The sequence below is a fragment of the Maylandia zebra genome, linkage group LG15 (genome assembly GCF_041146795.1).
Source record: "Maylandia zebra isolate NMK-2024a linkage group LG15, Mzebra_GT3a, whole genome shotgun sequence".
Classification (NCBI taxonomy): domain Eukaryota; kingdom Metazoa; phylum Chordata; class Actinopteri; order Cichliformes; family Cichlidae; genus Maylandia; species Maylandia zebra.
In genome coordinates, this window is record NC_135181.1 from 40,007,987 (window position 1) to 40,024,794 (window position 16,808).

At 44.0% G+C, this 16,808-nt stretch overlaps 1 protein-coding gene across 44 annotated transcripts in view; it reads left to right on the forward strand.

Moving 5' to 3' along the window:
- The window catches only part of adgrl2a (adhesion G protein-coupled receptor L2a), an 89,525-nt gene that overhangs the window by 61,453 nt on the left and 11,264 nt on the right, over positions 1 to 16,808 (forward strand). For 34 of the 44 annotated variants that reach the window (XM_076874422.1, XM_076874428.1, XM_076874425.1 and 31 more), the window contains 11 exons: positions 4,877 to 5,170; positions 5,725 to 5,828; positions 6,699 to 6,884; positions 7,334 to 7,372; positions 9,210 to 9,393; positions 10,075 to 10,197; positions 10,596 to 10,801; positions 11,452 to 11,625; positions 12,163 to 12,372; positions 13,027 to 13,247; positions 13,879 to 13,945. In XM_076874422.1, the coding sequence (XP_076730537.1) occupies positions 4,877 to 5,170; positions 5,725 to 5,828; positions 6,699 to 6,884; positions 7,334 to 7,372; positions 9,210 to 9,393; positions 10,075 to 10,197; positions 10,596 to 10,801; positions 11,452 to 11,625; positions 12,163 to 12,372; positions 13,027 to 13,247; positions 13,879 to 13,945 (1,808 nt within the window). Of the gene's footprint in view, positions 1 to 4,876; positions 5,171 to 5,724; positions 5,829 to 6,698; positions 6,885 to 7,333; positions 7,373 to 9,209; positions 9,402 to 10,074; positions 10,198 to 10,595; positions 10,802 to 11,451; positions 11,626 to 12,162; positions 12,373 to 13,026; positions 13,248 to 13,878; positions 13,946 to 16,808 lie in introns of those variants that run through there. The other 10 variants (XM_076874415.1, XM_076874435.1, XM_076874436.1 and 7 more) reach the window with 2 other exon arrangements.

The following is a 16,808-nucleotide window of genomic DNA, read 5'->3' on the forward strand; positions in this document are numbered from 1 at the left end:
TATCAGTCTGCCTGGCACACTTTGAGTTAACGCTTGAAATTTGAGGCACGTACGGTTCAGAAAGCTGCAAGGAAAAAAAAAAAGAAAACAGGCGGCAGTCTGGCAGCTGCTAAGTCTGTTCTCCATACATTTTGTGTGTGAGAGTGTATATGAATGTGTAAATGTGTATATGTATGTCTCTGCTTCCTTCAAAGTGTGTGTGTGTGTGTTGCCTCCAGTGCTGCTGTGTGAAACAGAAACACTGGAGACAACAGAAAATAACATAATCCAACTATTAGGTTCCCTAAGACATAGATGTGTACTGTACACACCTCACAAGGACATGACTCATGGGAAATTATATGAATTTTCACTCGCCTTTCTTAATATTTACTGCTGATACACAAGCAATCATACGCTGTGTTCCCTCCACAGCTACAAACGCGGCGTAGAGTGAAAGATGTGTAATCCAATTTCCTTTGTGTATTATTGTTATTATTGGTAGATATCAAAATGCATCACAAACATATTATAAATCATCACGCTGTTTCATACTCAAGAACAGCTCCATTTCCATATGAACTTCGATGCAAGGCGGGACCCGGAGACAACGAGCGCCGTGCGCGCTGGAAACAGGGACGCATCAGCAGTATTAGCACAGAGAATTATTTACAGTTTTTCTCACACTTCAGCGCCTTATTTCAATTAGCCTGCGCTCAGTGTCGAGCGGCTCTAAAGCCGATGGGTTGTTCGTTGGTCCCCTTCCCAAAAGCCTATCACGGGTCGCTATTGATGGCAGAAACAGGCCTGGATCTGTTTTGTGGTTTCATGGGCTCGTTAACTTTTTCCCCTTTCATGGGCGTGTGATTACCACAAGCCTTTCACTGTAGCACAAAAAGGTTGTTTTTTTCCCTCTCTCAAAAATGGTACAGTAGGTACAAGCGGTACAGTAAATCTCTTAAGCAGCTTCACTTCCCATCATGTGATTATTCCATGACAAAGCAGGGGATAGAGGAGGTGATAAGTGACATCCAATAATTATTTTAGCTTTTAATGTGGCAAATTAGCTGAAACGAATGCTAAACCACTTTCCCTTCCCTCACAAGATAAACAGCACCTGATAATGTGTATGAAACATTACCCTGATGAACAACCATGCGGTGCCTACTGAAAGTGAAGCCATTAAACATAATATAAAAGACACACACGCTGTCGGTTTTCATTTGTCACCTCGCCGTGAATACCGAGTCCTGGTAAAGTCTCATCTGGCCTCTGTGTGTGTGTGTGTGTGTGTGTGTGTGTGTGTGTGTGTGTGTTGCGTCCATGCATATGCTTTGCACTGGCTCAAAACTTGACATGCTCCTCTCCTCGATTTCCCATCTTATTGTCTGTCATCAATCCGAGGCCTGTAACCCCTGTGGTAATAACCGAACCACCGAGATACATTCAAGTGCAACAATGTGTGGGTGTTGAATCTCACAAAGAGGTTATGAATAAGTCTGCCCTGACTAGTGGCAGTGCTTTGGAGAATATCACTCTGTGCGCTCCCACTGTATGACAGCTAATTGAAGCTTCCCCTTGGGCTGAGTGCAGCACAGACATAATAATCAAGGATCCTGTCCTGGATTCGATATATAGCCCGAACGTGGGATTTGCTTCTTTTGTCATAATCAAAGGAACGTCGCACAGGGAAAGTTCAGGAGTGTCAAGGCATGTGTTGCCACAATGGAAAACAGAACTATTTGCTTAATGTTATGAATCTGAAAAGGTCTGGAAAGGCCTGCTGCAGCACCGCCAACAGATCGATAGCCATCCCTCACTCGGCTCTGCTTGCTCTGCTTATAAAAACCATCCACTTAGACATCTCTGTGAAGAAGTGACTACCTGAGAAGAGTGTCCATTTTAATGCCTTTGGGTTAATTCCTCCTAGCGTTCATTGGATTAAATTAAACCAGTCTATGGCATAACGGTAATGAGATTATTGTGTTTCTGGTAGGATTACGGGATGACAAGCTACGTACACGGGAGCAGCAGTGGTCAGAGGGGCTGCATTGTTTATGCACGGATCTCTGTGGGAAGTGTAGCCTACATCCACATTAGCCTCGTTTTCACACTGGAAAGCGGATTAGTTTGCATCATAAACATGACATGAAACCTCCAAACTGGATTAATTGAGCCATTTTAAATAATGCGTTTTCTTCCCAGTACTGCTCATTAACGAAGCTCTGATGGCGTCCAATCAGAGCAGCAAGAGTTTTATTGGGGGTTTTTTCGTAGCTAACTGATTCTTTGGTTTTTTTCAATCCACCCCGCAGCCCTTTCCGTAAGCCACAGGGTCGTCCCTCTCAAACGGAAACCCCTCAGTTCAAGCTCTATATCAACAAGAGTCCAACATTAATTATATTCCCAGCTTTGCTGTTGACAGCAGGCACCATCAGAGAATAAAAAGATTGCGGTCGTTTTAACTAGCGCGTAAACCCCAACATCACAGCAATTTTTTTTTGTTTTTGCATGTAGTCCTGTTGAATGAGAGTATAGACAAGATACAGTTGTTAGTTGACATGCAAAAGGAATGTGCTTGGATTACAGCAGATGCCTCTTTGATTTATTGGCTGTAGTGGTGAGCCCTTTATCTCGAATCACGCTGCCGAACAGCAATTCATTTTCATTTCATTTCTGTCTGGATCCTAAACCTCCCACCCACAGAGACTGGGATTTTTAGCCTTATCATCTTTCATACTTTGGAAATGAGAAACCCATAAAGGGGCCCCACAGTTTCTTGGGAGCCTTGTGGAAGTTTGCCAAGCAACTCTGACGCAGACATTTATGAAGAAACAACGATAATCATTTTAACACTGCGTTGACACACATTCGTTTCCTTTAGACCGAGCCGCAGCATTGATTGCCACAGCTTGTAAAGTCAACCAGGAATCTGCAAAGCTTGCTTTCACGTCTCTGATTCTTCTCAGTGAGTCTTAAAAAAGAGAAAGAAAGAAAAAAAAGGGCTATAGCAATAAAAGGATATTGGTGCAGAATAGAGACAAACATTTCTCCCAGCCAGCTAAATGCTGGTGCTGAAAGGACACTAAGCACAGGTTGTCTCTCAACTGCTGTGACAGGCTGTGCAGCCAAGAATTTCACTGTGTTGAGTAAAAGGATACAGGTAGGGGAGAAGGGACAAGAGAAGGGGGGATGCTGAGGTGAAGCCAGCCGACCAGCCAGCCAAATCTGCCTTCAGCTCAGTGTCAAAACAGCCAGTCAGCTGTGTACACCTTCATGTCACCTGCTTGTGCGTGTGTGTGTGTTTGTGTGTATGCCGTCCTATAGCCTCCCTCAACAGGAGGGAGCACAGAGAGTCATCTCCTCTGGTCAATAGAGCCTAATTCTCCACAGGTGGCAGCCAGCCTCAAAGACGATTCCCTTCAGCTCCACTGTGCTGAAGCTTCTGATCCACACGATGGGGCCTTTGGTGATGGAAGAATTGGTGTGTGTGTGTGTGTGTGTGTGTGTGTGTGTGTGTGTGTGTGAGGGTTGAGTCAGATAAGAGGCGATAGATATGGAGCCAGGGGTTCACCAGAACGCCGAAAATGTCTTCTTATTGACCCCACTCTTATTGAATTTTCCCATCGTCGCCCTCTGTTTCTCCGCTTCTCTTGCCTCACCCCTTCCACCTCAGATTATCTCCTCGTTCTCACTTTCTGCCTCGTCTCTACCTTCACCTGTTATTTCACAAGGTGTTGCAGCACCGACAGCAACTGTGCTCAACCCCGGCAGTGTAACAGCACCTCTTCGCATTTTCTGCATGCTTTATAGGCAGCCTAATGGAGGAAATCAAAGTACTCAAATGCGATTAGATCGCATAACGTTCAGAGCTCCTTTTGATTGATTCGGCTTTTTTCTGTTAAATTCAACCAACAAATATGTTTTTTTCTGAGGTGGTTGTTCTGCTTTCTTTTTGCACTTGCAGATTTATATCAAATAGTCAGTGTTTATCAACATTTCATCTATAAAGCTCCCTTATGTTCAACTTTTATGAAATGTAATTACAGCGTTACTCTCACTCCTCCGGTGTATCACATGAAAAATGTCTTCATAGTTTTTCCTTAGTGGCTCATGTTAAATGTAAGGACTGCACTATTTTTCTCCTTTCCTGGGACTGAAACATATTGTTTTTGCCCGGGGCATTGGAAGAGTTACTGCACACCTGTTTTATCAGAGTATGAGTTGTAGGGAGAAACAACTGTAAAATGAATGTTCTGGCACCATGGCTGCACATACAGGTTCCATGTTGCTCTAGTGAAATTTAATCAGCCATGCCACAAAATCTTCCAGGCAAGAATGATTGCCAGGCAGGAGGATGTTACTGTAATTATTGTCTTGTTCGCTTCAGACTGAGTGCCTTGGATAAGCCATAGTCAACGGGAAAGCAAATACGCTTGTTGCACAAAGCACTTAGTGGCAATTTACACAACAGGGTACTTGGATGTATAAGCATTACAGCGTCGAACGTGTTGAGGAAAAAAATGGGAATGTTGCTTACAGGGGGCGCCGTTAAGGTTTAGTTGTACATGAAGACTTCTGCCCACCAGAAGGTCAAGCTTTGAAAAGCTGCCAGGTTGAATATTCTTAGCAAATCCTCGGTATTATGTGTTTTGCACAACAGGGGTGCCACACTAATGAGCTGACCTCACACAGCAACCGCAGGTCAACTTACCATTTGGTTATTATTTTTATTTACAGCACTGCATCGTGTTTTCGGAGGCTGAGAAACACTAAATGTATCCCAGTGAGATCCAGACTCGTCGTGTTCTCCCCCAACCCCATCCAACCCAGCGCAGATCACACAGCGGCGCTCCACCCAAATATTGACTTCTGTTTTTTCTCTCCCGTTGCACAGCACCGCCGTTTTCAGAAGTCACCACGACTCCGCCTACAAAAACGACAACCACCACAACAACAACCACGGTGCACTGGGGTGTGGACAACAATACCACCACAACAGGGTACAAGGAGCGCAGCAGGGGAACGCCCAGGCCACGTCCTGTAATCCCACAGACTCCTTCCCCTCCGCCCCTGGAGTCTTTCCCTTTACCTGAACGCTTCTGCAAGGCAATTGAGAAAAGAGACATAATGTGGCCTCAGACCCAGAGGGGCATGCTTGTTGAGCGACCTTGTCCCAAGGGAACACGAGGTAAACAGGGCCGTCTTTCCTTCTCTCTCTCTCATCTCAGGGCCGACTGCTCGCTGCGTTCAATATGACCCGACAGCTCTCGAGAGAACATCCCCGTGTTTGTTAGATATTCCTTTTTTCTCTAATTATAAAAGATTTAACTTAAAGGAATCAGCAGTGGCTGTTAGCGTAAGCAGTCTCTGACTGACTGAGGCTCAGCTGTTTGTTTGTTCCTCATTTGATTGTATATGAACTCATGTCACTTTGTAGCAATAACAGGCTAACAAAATTAGTTTTCTGTACATTGTCTCGATAGACAAAGTGGGGAAAACTAAGAAGAAACATCTGCTCAGGCTTATGTTGTCATCTGCACAAAAATGTTTTGGATTCATATATGTTCTACATATAAATACTCAATTTGCATGATTGTGTTGCTTGTGTGCAATTTCTTCCTTTGATCTCTGTTTCTGCCTTTGTTGTTCAGCGAGCAGCCTCATAAAAAATATGTATTTGATTTGAGTTGATTCAACTTCACTGTTCTCTTCTTGTTTGTTTTCTTGGTTTTTTTCTGTCAGGCACAGCATCTTATTTATGTGTCCTTTCCACCGGGGACTGGCACCCAAAGGGCCCTGATCTCAGCAACTGCACCTCCCACTGGGTCAACCAAGTAGCCCAGAAGGTTTGTATGAGCTCTGCCTCGCTGTTTTCCATCTAAGTGTTTTTCTTAAAATAAGGAGTAGACAAAAATAATGTGTTCCTGTAAAGGACGTCAATTGCAAAAGTAAACTATTCACTGGAAAAAAAATATAAACATGGAAGCAAATCTGGGTCAGAATCACTCGAAAGCAGGATGACAAAAAGGGCTGATGTGTCCTATATTTTTGGTTTTATAGAAGACGACTACAAAAAAAGAAAAAAGTGAAATATCGGAGTTAAAACGATCCAAATTTTGTGTTAACAAAATAAAATGACACAAACTGCATTATACAGAGGGACAGTAGGAAAGGCACCATGAAGCTGCAGTGTGTATAATTGTGTATTTACATTTTAGTGATTTTGATTTTACATTTTGGTTAGTGGTGTAGTGGTTAACACCTTCACCCAGTTTGAAACTGGGAGGTCAGAAGCTGGCCCATAAATAGGACGGTTGTATTAGGAGGAGCATCCGACATGTAATCTGTTCCAAATCCACCACGTGGACTCGTTTGCTTTGGCACCCGACTCGGAAATAAGGGACAAAAGTACCTGACATTGTGCCCTTTGATTAAAAGCCTTTTACCTTCTGTATAATCTGCACCATAGTCTTATTTTGCAAACCACTCTTTGTAGACTTGTTTTTTTCTTTTGCCTTAGCACACAATAAAAAAAGAAAAAACTGCCACTATAGCAGCTTCTGCTGTGTGAAGAAAACATTAAACCCTCTTTTCATAAGCAATATTTCAAGGACTCATTCAAGTGTGATTTTTATGTTAGAAACAGAGCCGCAAAGAGCCCTCCAAGTCTGTCTTTTCGTATTCTCATTCACATTACTCACTCTCTCCCCATGCAGATCCGCAGCGGTGAAAACGCGGCTAACTTGGCCAATGAATTAGCCAAGCACACCAAAGGACCCATCTTTGCCGGGGACGTCAGCTCCTCAGTGCGCCTGATGGAGCAGCTGGTGGACATCCTGGATGCGCAGCTGCAGGAGCTCAGACCCAGCGAGAAGGATTCTGCAGGACGGAGCTTCAACAAGGTAACCAGATCCTCCACATATTAGCAGGGTATTAAAAATTATTACCTCAAGTTTCTCCCCAGTTCCCTCTTACTGAATGACTCTGCATAACTTACATCGCTTTTATGCTTTACTGATAACTTAATACTTCTTTAATACAATAGCTGCGTTTTATTAGATTTTTTTCACCAGATTACGTCAGCAGTCTGCTTTTCTGTGCTTTTCACTTCAAGTTCAGCCGAGCTGGGAAACAAACAGAAAAGCAGTTCTGATTTTTGAGCAGATGTGTATTCAGTGTCATGAGTGTGATCCACCGGTGCCATTTGAGACTGGTCGTTTTATCAGTTGGTTTTTCCATCCAGCGCTCACCCCTTTATTATTTCTACCAATTCTTTACTCGAGCTCGTGAACTTGTGCAAATTACATGTCTCTATTTTGTATCTGTTCTTTTCCTTCTCAAACAAAAAAAGCTCCAAAAGCGAGAAAGGACATGCAGGGCATACATGAAGGTACTGAAGCAAAGCTTCTGCCCACTCTGCTTGCAGCTGCTGTCCCCTCTATTCCTGTACTACCGTACTGTATATGCCCTAGCCCAAGTTCAGCAGCATGCACCCTCTCCACTGTCGTGTACACCCTCCTCCCTGTGCTTCCTGCTTTTTTGAGTAATTGCTTCACACAAAAACACAGTTGTATTCAAAGTGCTTCCTAAGTCAAAGAGAAGTCATCTCCAGTTACTTAGGTGGCTTCTTTTTGTAACTGTGTACGTGTCTTCTTTTTTTTCTCTCCTGTATGCATTGACAGCTATGGTGTATTTTGTTGTTTCTTCCGTTTGTCCCTGTTATTATTTTCTGTGTTTCCTCAAGACTGCACGCCTACATGAATAACAGCACAACTCAAGCAGACATCCTCTTCTTACATCCCCCTCATTATTCATTTGATGAAGGATTTGCTGCTTTGTAGTGATGTATCAAAACTCTTTCTACGGATCGTTTCCTGACCATTCACAGCCTGCAAAGGGAAAATCCACAAGGGCGCAGGTTTGAGGTCATTAAATGAATGCGTTTCATAAATTAAAGGTACAAATCTATAGCTCGAGCTGGTTAATAGGGTTAGTGCAGGTCAAACGCTTTTTTTTTTCTTTCCCTTTCTTCCCCAAATGCTTTCACAGCGTTGGGTTCGCACATCAAAGTATTTTGGCTGTATATATATCCCCCCACCATCAGGGACATCAGTGTCCTCCACCTGCCACCAAAGTCACCCCCCTCAATCCATCTCTCCTTCGGGAGGGTGTTAAAATGGATCAAGCTAATTAGCCAGTCAACGGCCGTGCGCTCGTAAAGGAGGCAGGGAAACTGGAAAAAAGCAAAAAGCACATACGTAGTCATATCGCCGCCGCCGCCGCGTCGCATCATCGTTTCGCTTTTTAAAGTCAAAACATTTCGATTTGACTTCCGAGAGGTTATGTCGATGTAAATTACAGCAGCATGAGAGAGGATCAGGGACAGGGATTGTTGAGTCATCAGTATCTGACATCTGACGCAACTTCGCATTAGCCCCCCCCCACACACACCCCACCCTCTCCTCCAGCCGTCGCCAGCATTGATTACCTGATTAGACGCATTGATTTTATTATTTCCTGAAGAAAACCCTGCATCATTTATGCCCAATTTATCCTCCGTGTTTCCTGATCTTTTAGATGGCAAAAAAGATGTAAGGGGAAAAAAAACAAGGTTTGCATTCACGGGACAAACAACAGTTTAGCAAACTGCACACTTTTGGTTGACTTTTCGAGTGCCTTTGCAGGGCGGCTTAATTACTTGTTCTACAGTAAAGTGTTTGAAGAAAAGGAAAGTTGCTGCCCACTGAACTTTCCAATTAGAGAGCTTTAATTGAGATCAGCCACGGAGACTTTGGCTTTCACCAGGCCGTCTCTTAATATCCTGTTATCAGACAGACGTGATAGGCTCAGTGCACTGTGACCCAGAGCATCGACGCAACATCCTTGGAAAAGAGGCCGAGCATCGCTGAAGCGCCTCGTCTCCTCCGCTCTTTTAGCAGTTCTTCCTTCATTAACATCACATTAAAAACATTTTTTATTGTTTTTATTTTGAAATGTGTTGCAAGTATATGTTTACATTACATATACACCTGAGAAACAGACGTCCTTTCAGCTTCCTCACTTTTGTCCATTTCACTCCTAACGACGTGACACTCCAGCACAGCGTTTCACTAACTCACATCAGCGTCTGCATGTCACAGCTCATCCACAGAAAATGTCACTTGTTTCCAGACACTCAAGAACCTTTGTTTTCTGTGGATTTGTTTCGGTTATCTGCTTTAATACAGGCCATCGTGGACACGGTGGATAACCTTCTGCGACCAGAGGCGCTCAAATCCTGGCAGGACATGAACAGCACCGAGCAAACTCACGCAGCCACCATGTTACTGGATACTTTGGAGGAAGGGGCCTTCGTCCTCGCCGACAACCTCATGGAACCAGCTATTGTCAAAGTCCCAGCAGATAATATAAGTGAGTAAAGCCGAGTTTGCGGTAAGCAAATGACAAGCGTCCGTGATTGATGTGCGCCTCGGCTAATTTGATTACGCTCAGTTCATTGAAAGAGTAACTCCTGTGATAGCAACACAAGGCCGCCTCATAAAAAAGGACTTTGTTTTCATAATAAGGGTTTAAACCTCGGGGGAAGTGAAAAACAAGGCGTATTAGGTTTAACAAGTCGCTTACTGACAAAGTGATGAATATCAGACAATTAAATAGACTGGATTCTCTGATTGCGCACGCTTACTTTATAAATGTGTGCGTCTAGACCTTGTAACTCTATACACTAATGTGAACATTAGCCTGCTGTGCAGGCAGAAAAAAGGACATTGTTTATCCAAAGCTCCTCTTCCTTCGCTCATTTTCTTCAGCTGATAGACCGAACGAGAGAGTCCTTTGGTTTCTCTCAGCACCGTTTTATTCATATTAGTGGGAGCACCACTGGGATGAAACGATCACTGTGTGAGTGACGCTTTTATTGCGTGGCGCACTGTCACTAACATTTAGAAATGTTTAAACAGCTCGTGTAGAAATGTCAGGAAGAAATCGTCTTCCCTTCTGCTTTTTTTCTTTTTTGTCTCTTCTGAATTGACCGATTTTCGTTTTTTTTGTTGTCGTTCTCTAACTCATCCCCTGCCTCTCTGCTCTTGGCAGTCCTGGAAGTGTATGTTCTCAGCACGGATGGCCAGGTCCAGGATTTCAAATTTCCACAGATCGGCAAAAGCGGCATCTCAATCCAGCTCTCAGCCAATACTGTTAAGCTCAACAGTCGGAATGGTGAGTTAAAAAAGCAACGATAGCGAGAGGAGCTCGGTCAAAGTTAACTCTGGTAACTCAGAGACAAACAAAAGTGATTCTTTAGCGTAGGAGAAACTGTGAAATGGATTCATTTTCAAGAGACTGAGTGCAGTTTATCTCAAAAACTCCAAAGCTCTGCGATTTTAAACCTACAAATAAGGCCATTTGTAGCAAATATATCTCACTTCTCTCATCCATGCAGATAATTGCTTGAATAATTTAAATTCAGCTACATTGAAAAAGATGCAGTCAGTTTTAGAGCTTTCTCGTCCTCTGGTCTTCTGCATATTTTGTCTTCACTTCTTTTAGGCCCCTGTTGTTTTAATTGCGTCGCTCTTTCCCTAATCTGGTGTTTCTTTAAATCTTTCGCTCCGCAGGAGTTGCCAAACTGGTTTTCATGCTCTACAAAAACCTGAGCCAGTTCCTCAGCACAGAAAACGCCACCATCAAGATGGACAATGACGCCTACGCCCGCAACGTCTCGGTAGCCGTCAACTCGGACATCATCGCCGCCTCAATCAACAAAGAGTCTAGCCGCGTGTTCATTAATGACCCCGTGATTTTTACCCTGGAGCACATTGATGTAAGTCCGCCTGCAGGAACAAATGGACGGGCCATATTAAAAACACCAGGAGGGAAGATCTAGAGTAGACGGAGATGTGCAATTTGAATTGTAAATGTCTGGCTAGGTCAGTTGGCAGTTTATTTAAGTCATTGAACATCAAATTAAAGGAGTCTTTAGAACCTAAGTGAATTCTTAATGAAAACTAATTCTTTAATCAACATTGGGATATAAATGATACCCATTTTCTTTTATAGTGAGGGAAATTAACTCCTAGATTAGCCCTACAATCTAGGATGAAATTACTGGAGCACCAATTATCTTTCGTCTTTTAAAGTTGTCACTAGAGTTCCCAGAGGGCCGCGCGTGACTCCATTCTTTATCAGAGAAATTGTGCAATTCCAAAGACATGCCGTCAAACAATTATGCTTCTCTGTTATTAAGGCCTCGTATACGCGACCATGCTTCGGTTGATTTGGCAAGCATGTGCCAAATGAGATACAACATATGAATTGCTTCATAAGAGCTGTGAAGTGAAAAATCCTCATCCATATCAGTGCAGAAAAATACTTTCTGTGAGTGGGGGGTAAATGGCCTCTGTGTTCTACATGTGCTTCAATTTCAGGAAGTCAATTATTTGGACACTTAACCATATCTCTTGTTATCTGCAGATGGAGCACTACTTCAACTCCAATTGCTCCTTCTGGAATTACTCTGAGAGAAGCATGATGGGCTACTGGTCCACCCAAGGCTGCAAACTCCTGGACTCCAATAAAACACACACCACCTGCTCATGCAGCCATCTCACCAACTTTGCCATCCTCATGGCACACCGTGAAACCTCGGTATGTCCAGTCTTCTTTCGTGCCCACCCGTAGCATTGGAGGATTTTTGATTAAATCAAGATCAGACCCTTAACATTTTAGTTCCTAGGCTTGAATATTAAAGCAGCTAAAGATTGCAGCTATCACGGTGCGGTTTAATGAGTCGATCTGTGCGTACTGGGTTGTTTTTGCCAGACTTTTTTCATCTTTCAGCTTGATTTGAGTGCATCTTCTCCAACACGTAATGCTAATTTTACACCCAGAAGCAAACGATAATGAAATAACCACAATTATTGAAAGAGAAAGATTTTTTTAATCAATATCATCACCATGGGCGCCCGCAGATATGTCATGGGATAGGGATGTAGTCCCAAAATATGAAATTGGTTACTCTGTGTCCTTTTGTTGCTCCTGATTTATCTCATTATGCTGGAATGTAAATGTAAGCAGTCATTTCTTCGTTTTAGTCCTCAATTATCAAATCTAAAAGGGGAGGCTACCATTATTTCCCTCAGAGCTTCACACGACCCTCTTTGTCATTTCGCCCTTTCGCTTCAGGCCAGCAGTGAAGTGCACGAGCTGCTCCTGACCGTCATCACTCGCGTCGGCATCGTGGTGTCCCTCGTCTGCCTCATGATCAGCATCTTCACCTTCTGTTTCTTCCGGGGCCTGCAGAGCGATCGCAACACCATCCACAAGAACTTGTGCATTAATCTCTTCATTGCAGAGTTAATATTCCTAATTGGTATCGATATGACGGAACCCAGGGTAAGCCGGAATGATTTCACCCTATTGATTTGGTTTTGATTCATCCTCTCTCTCCTTATCGCCTCTCAGCCCTCACACAAAAGACCCTTCCAGAGTAAAATGGATAAGACTTTAAGCATTGTTTGTTTCTAGCCTTCCCCACTTGTCCCTGACATGACACGAGTGGAACAGCACCATTAATATAGCTTACTAAAGGGACATGTCTTCCGCTTGATGGGTCTTTTTCCCTCTTTCCTTTGAAGCTGCAGCGACGATTGCTGAGCAACGGCAGCTTTTTTCTGTCTTTTTTCACAGCTCCAAATAATTAAATCTCCTAACTCTAACCCCACAATACTAATGGCATTTAAATTTGTACTGTGCTGATGGAAAGCTAAACCTGTGCTTAGTCAGAGCCCATGTGGTGAATGAATATTCATTGTTTTTCTCTGCTGTTGAACGAGACGCCCTGAAACGACGATCTTTTCAGGGAGCTTCAATAAAAGATGGGGTACACGATGTACAATTTTCACTAAAAAAACAGCAACAACAACAAAAGTCAGATGGAAACGACACGTGTCATCTTGATGTCGAAAGATTATTTAATAAATTTCACTGTGTCTCCTTTGCATCTTGTTCTTTGATTGTCTGAATCTGTTGTTCTTCTGTCGTTCTCAGATTGGCTGTGCCATCATTGCGGGGATCCTGCACTTCTTCTTCCTAGCTTCCTTCTCCTGGATGTGTCTTGAGGGAGTCCAGCTGTACCTCATGCTTGTAGAAGTCTTTGAGAGCGAATACTCGCGGAAAAAGTATTACTACGTGTCTGGTTACCTCTTCCCTGCCATCGTTGTCGGCGTCTCAGCAGCTATTGACTACAGGAGCTACGGGACCAAGAAAGCGTGAGTGCAGCTTCTTTTTTTCTCTCTCTCTGAAAACATTCTTGGAAATGCAGAGCAGACATGCTGGATGCTGCACTGTGTGGGCTTACCTGCTGTGGCTGCGTGTGGCAGATTTTGAAAAGAAATCCGCTCGTCATTTCTTCCAGCACCTTATGTGCATCCCTGGAGACTACACCAAAACATTTGAGCGCCTTTTGCCAGGGATGGGCAGCTGTTCAATTTTTTATGTCATTTGAAAGTGGCTGACAGACTCAACACTGTGGTTTCAGGGGAGGCTGCAGCTACATTAATGCCTTTCTGTTCAAAGACCCTCCTGTGACCTCTTGTTTGTAAATGCTGTCTTAAAGAGGAGAGCGCAGTGCAGGGGAAAAAAGCCTTTTACATAGATTAATGGCTATATCACAGCTAAGACGACGCTATTAAGAGGGGCTGCTCGGTTTGCTTCTTCTCCTGTTGTGTCCGGCCGTCTTCCTGCTCGTTTTGTGAAAGAGCTTTGAGTTAAACACTGATAATAAAAGACATCAGCCCAAGTAACCAAAAATGATTTCTTTCCATTTTTAGCCACAGGAGCACGATGTCGTTTTTGTGGTGTTCACTGCCTGGAGCTGATTTGTGTGTTTCTCTGACATAGGTGCTGGCTAAGTGTGGATAATCATTTCATATGGAGTTTTATAGGACCTGTCACCTGTATCATCATGGTAAGCTGTTTTCTTTTCTTTGAATACTCATACTGACAGAGTGAGGAAGGGACCAAGAGGGTGAGATGAAAGAGATGCAGGAGGAAGATAAAGGGAGCAAGATGGTTGAACTGAAGGGAAAAGTCAGCAGGATTTTTGCTCCAAGCCTTCCCGGTGATGACAGGTTAATTTTGCGCCACAGACAGATTACGAGGCGTCCGACGTTCCCCTCTGCCTCTCACTGCCTGACAAGCATCAGCCTTGATAGTGTACTTTAACCTCACTTTTACACAATTTCAGGAAGTCTCATATCACAGATATTACCTGATGACCTTCAAAGGTATGTGATGAGGGAAAAAATTATGTTAACAATTGGCTGAAATGGTCCATTTTACAGCACACGTTGCAAGCCGGGGTAATGTTCATAGCTCTTTTTTGTATTTGTCTGCCTGTAAATAGCGCACGACTTTGTCAGGAAGACGGAGAGCAAAGGCATCCCTTCTGTTTGGTCAGGGTCCGCCAAGGGTGAAGGACATATAGCATATAATATTGACATATGTCCCATTGAGGCATGCAATTATTTACTGGTCATGACATTATTATCTCTCGCTCCATCAGAGAGGCTCAGAAGAATAAGACCTTCGGGAGTCTTACTTCCCTGCGCAGGACCAAAAAAAAGAAATAGCAGGTGGTGAGCCTCACATATATCCTCTCAGCTTCCCACATCATGTATTGCTTTGCCCTCGTGCACACCGAGGGATAAGGAAGCTCTGCAGGCTCGTCTTGCTGCTGTGTAGGGAGGATGGGTGGTATTTGTTCAGTACTGTGTTCATTATCCAAGCTAATGGTTGGTACTGTGTCTACAGATGCAGTGACCTCTGCTGAACATCAAGCTGACACTGAAAATATACTAGAGAAAAGGGTCAGCCGTGTCAAATTCCATCAAGTCCCTGCACACTATTGGCAGACTGCTCCGAGTTTTCAAAGTAAAGATGCAGTGGCCGTACTCTTTGTCTGTGTGGCAGCAGAATAAGTAAAAGGCAAATCTGCACACTGGATTGCATTTCACAGCTTTCTCACAAACAGGCGTTGGCTTAGGAATGGAAGAAATGGTGCTCACTCGAAAAGGGTCTGCGCTGGATTGAAATGTCTCGGAGTAAATGCTGAAATGACTTTTTCTTGTTTTCAGTGATTTTCCTGTCTTTTTTCTTTCCTCCTCTCTGCCTCCCTGCTTTGAATGTGTGAGCTTATAATTGAGGAAAAGCTAACATTGTATTAAAGCAAACATACATTTCTCCCTGTCTCAGCAAATGCTCTGTCAGCCACACTGGAATATGTTTCCTTTCCCTAAATTGGACCCTCATTGTTTTCCAATCGAGTGTTGCTCTCATAATGATTTGCATGAAAAATATTTCTGCAGTGGAAATGATGATCGGGATCCCGGTGGTGATGACCGCAGAGATAGAATCATGACCCTGTGAGGAGCTAATGTATTGTAGCAGAGCTAATATGTGACAGGAATGAGGTTTTGCTGCACTGGGCCGGGCCTCGCACACCGCTCCTCTGATTCTGTGCAACAATTGACTCAAAAAGACAAAGTACTGTGGAAAGGGGCATCTCGGGGGAGCGTGCAGGAGCAAGGTTTGTCTGCACCATCCGTGACCCTGGTTTCTCTACAAATTGGCTTTGTCCTTGTCAATGAAAGACAGAGTTAGAAGGCGAAAAGGCACATGAACAGGAGAAAAGGAGAGAAAACAGTGCTGCTTTGGCTTATGTCTGGATCCCCACTTGTCACCCAGACCATGTTTGTGCCAAGTAACACCAGTTTTGACCTAGGGTGGTCATGTTTTGTTTTGTTTTTTCTCAGCCTTGTGCTTTCCCCCCTCATTTTTCCTGTTGTTTTTGCTGCCGGATGAAACGCTTCCTAAATACTGACTGAAAACAAAAGCTGAGAGCAGGCATTTAGATCCTTGTTCTTAGGCAGAGGTTGCCCTGCTTCTGGGCACAGGGGGTATTAGCTCCATGAAAGGAGGAACATGGAAGTAATGAGTGGTGGGGGGAGCCATTAGCATGCTTGAGATAACTTCAACACAAGGCCTTTTGGATCATGACACGTCGCGAGCAGTTCTTATCATCTGGACAGCTCCATCTGCACCTTTAATATTTTATCCCCAGCAGTTCATTTGGAGTTCAGTGTGTACACACACAGTCCGCTTCAGAAAAAGCTTTCTCCTCAGTCCCAGTGTGGCAAGGTGCTTCTGCATGGCTTGCAGTGATGATTCAGAGACAGAGTGAAGGATAGAGGCAAGACAGCTCCGCTCTAGCAAGAGGGATCCCCCGGGAGGGGCTGCGAAAGCATGTCGGTGGGGGTGGGAACATGTGCCATGCTGCTAGGTTACTTTAAAGTACCGTGTCCCTCTCCTCTGTCTCATTGGATCCATGTCACCACTCCAGGCTGTGTGAAAGGGTTTTTCAAAAGTCCTCGTCCTCGTGTCCCCCCACACCCACACGCCTCCCCTCCCCCACACCCACACCCACTGTCTGACTCATGCAGACAGGAATAATGGCTGATCACGGTGAAACAAAACATAGTTTCAGTGCCGTCTGTGATATGAAAGAAGGTTTGCATTTTTTTCCTCTTTCTCTCTCGCCCCTTTTTCTTTTTTTTACAGTCGGGCTTATTGTGAGAGGCTCCATGAGTTGATTGCATGTGGAGGGGTGATGTATTGACCACAGGTAGTCTTTTGATAGCAGCGTGTGTGCACCAGAACACTGAGAAAGACTGAATGGCTGTGGTCTGAGTCCAGCTCACAAAGGTCCCTTGCATTGGCAGTCCGTCTCCATTTTTCTTTTGCCAGTGCTGCAGTGCTCTAAAGACAGCGTG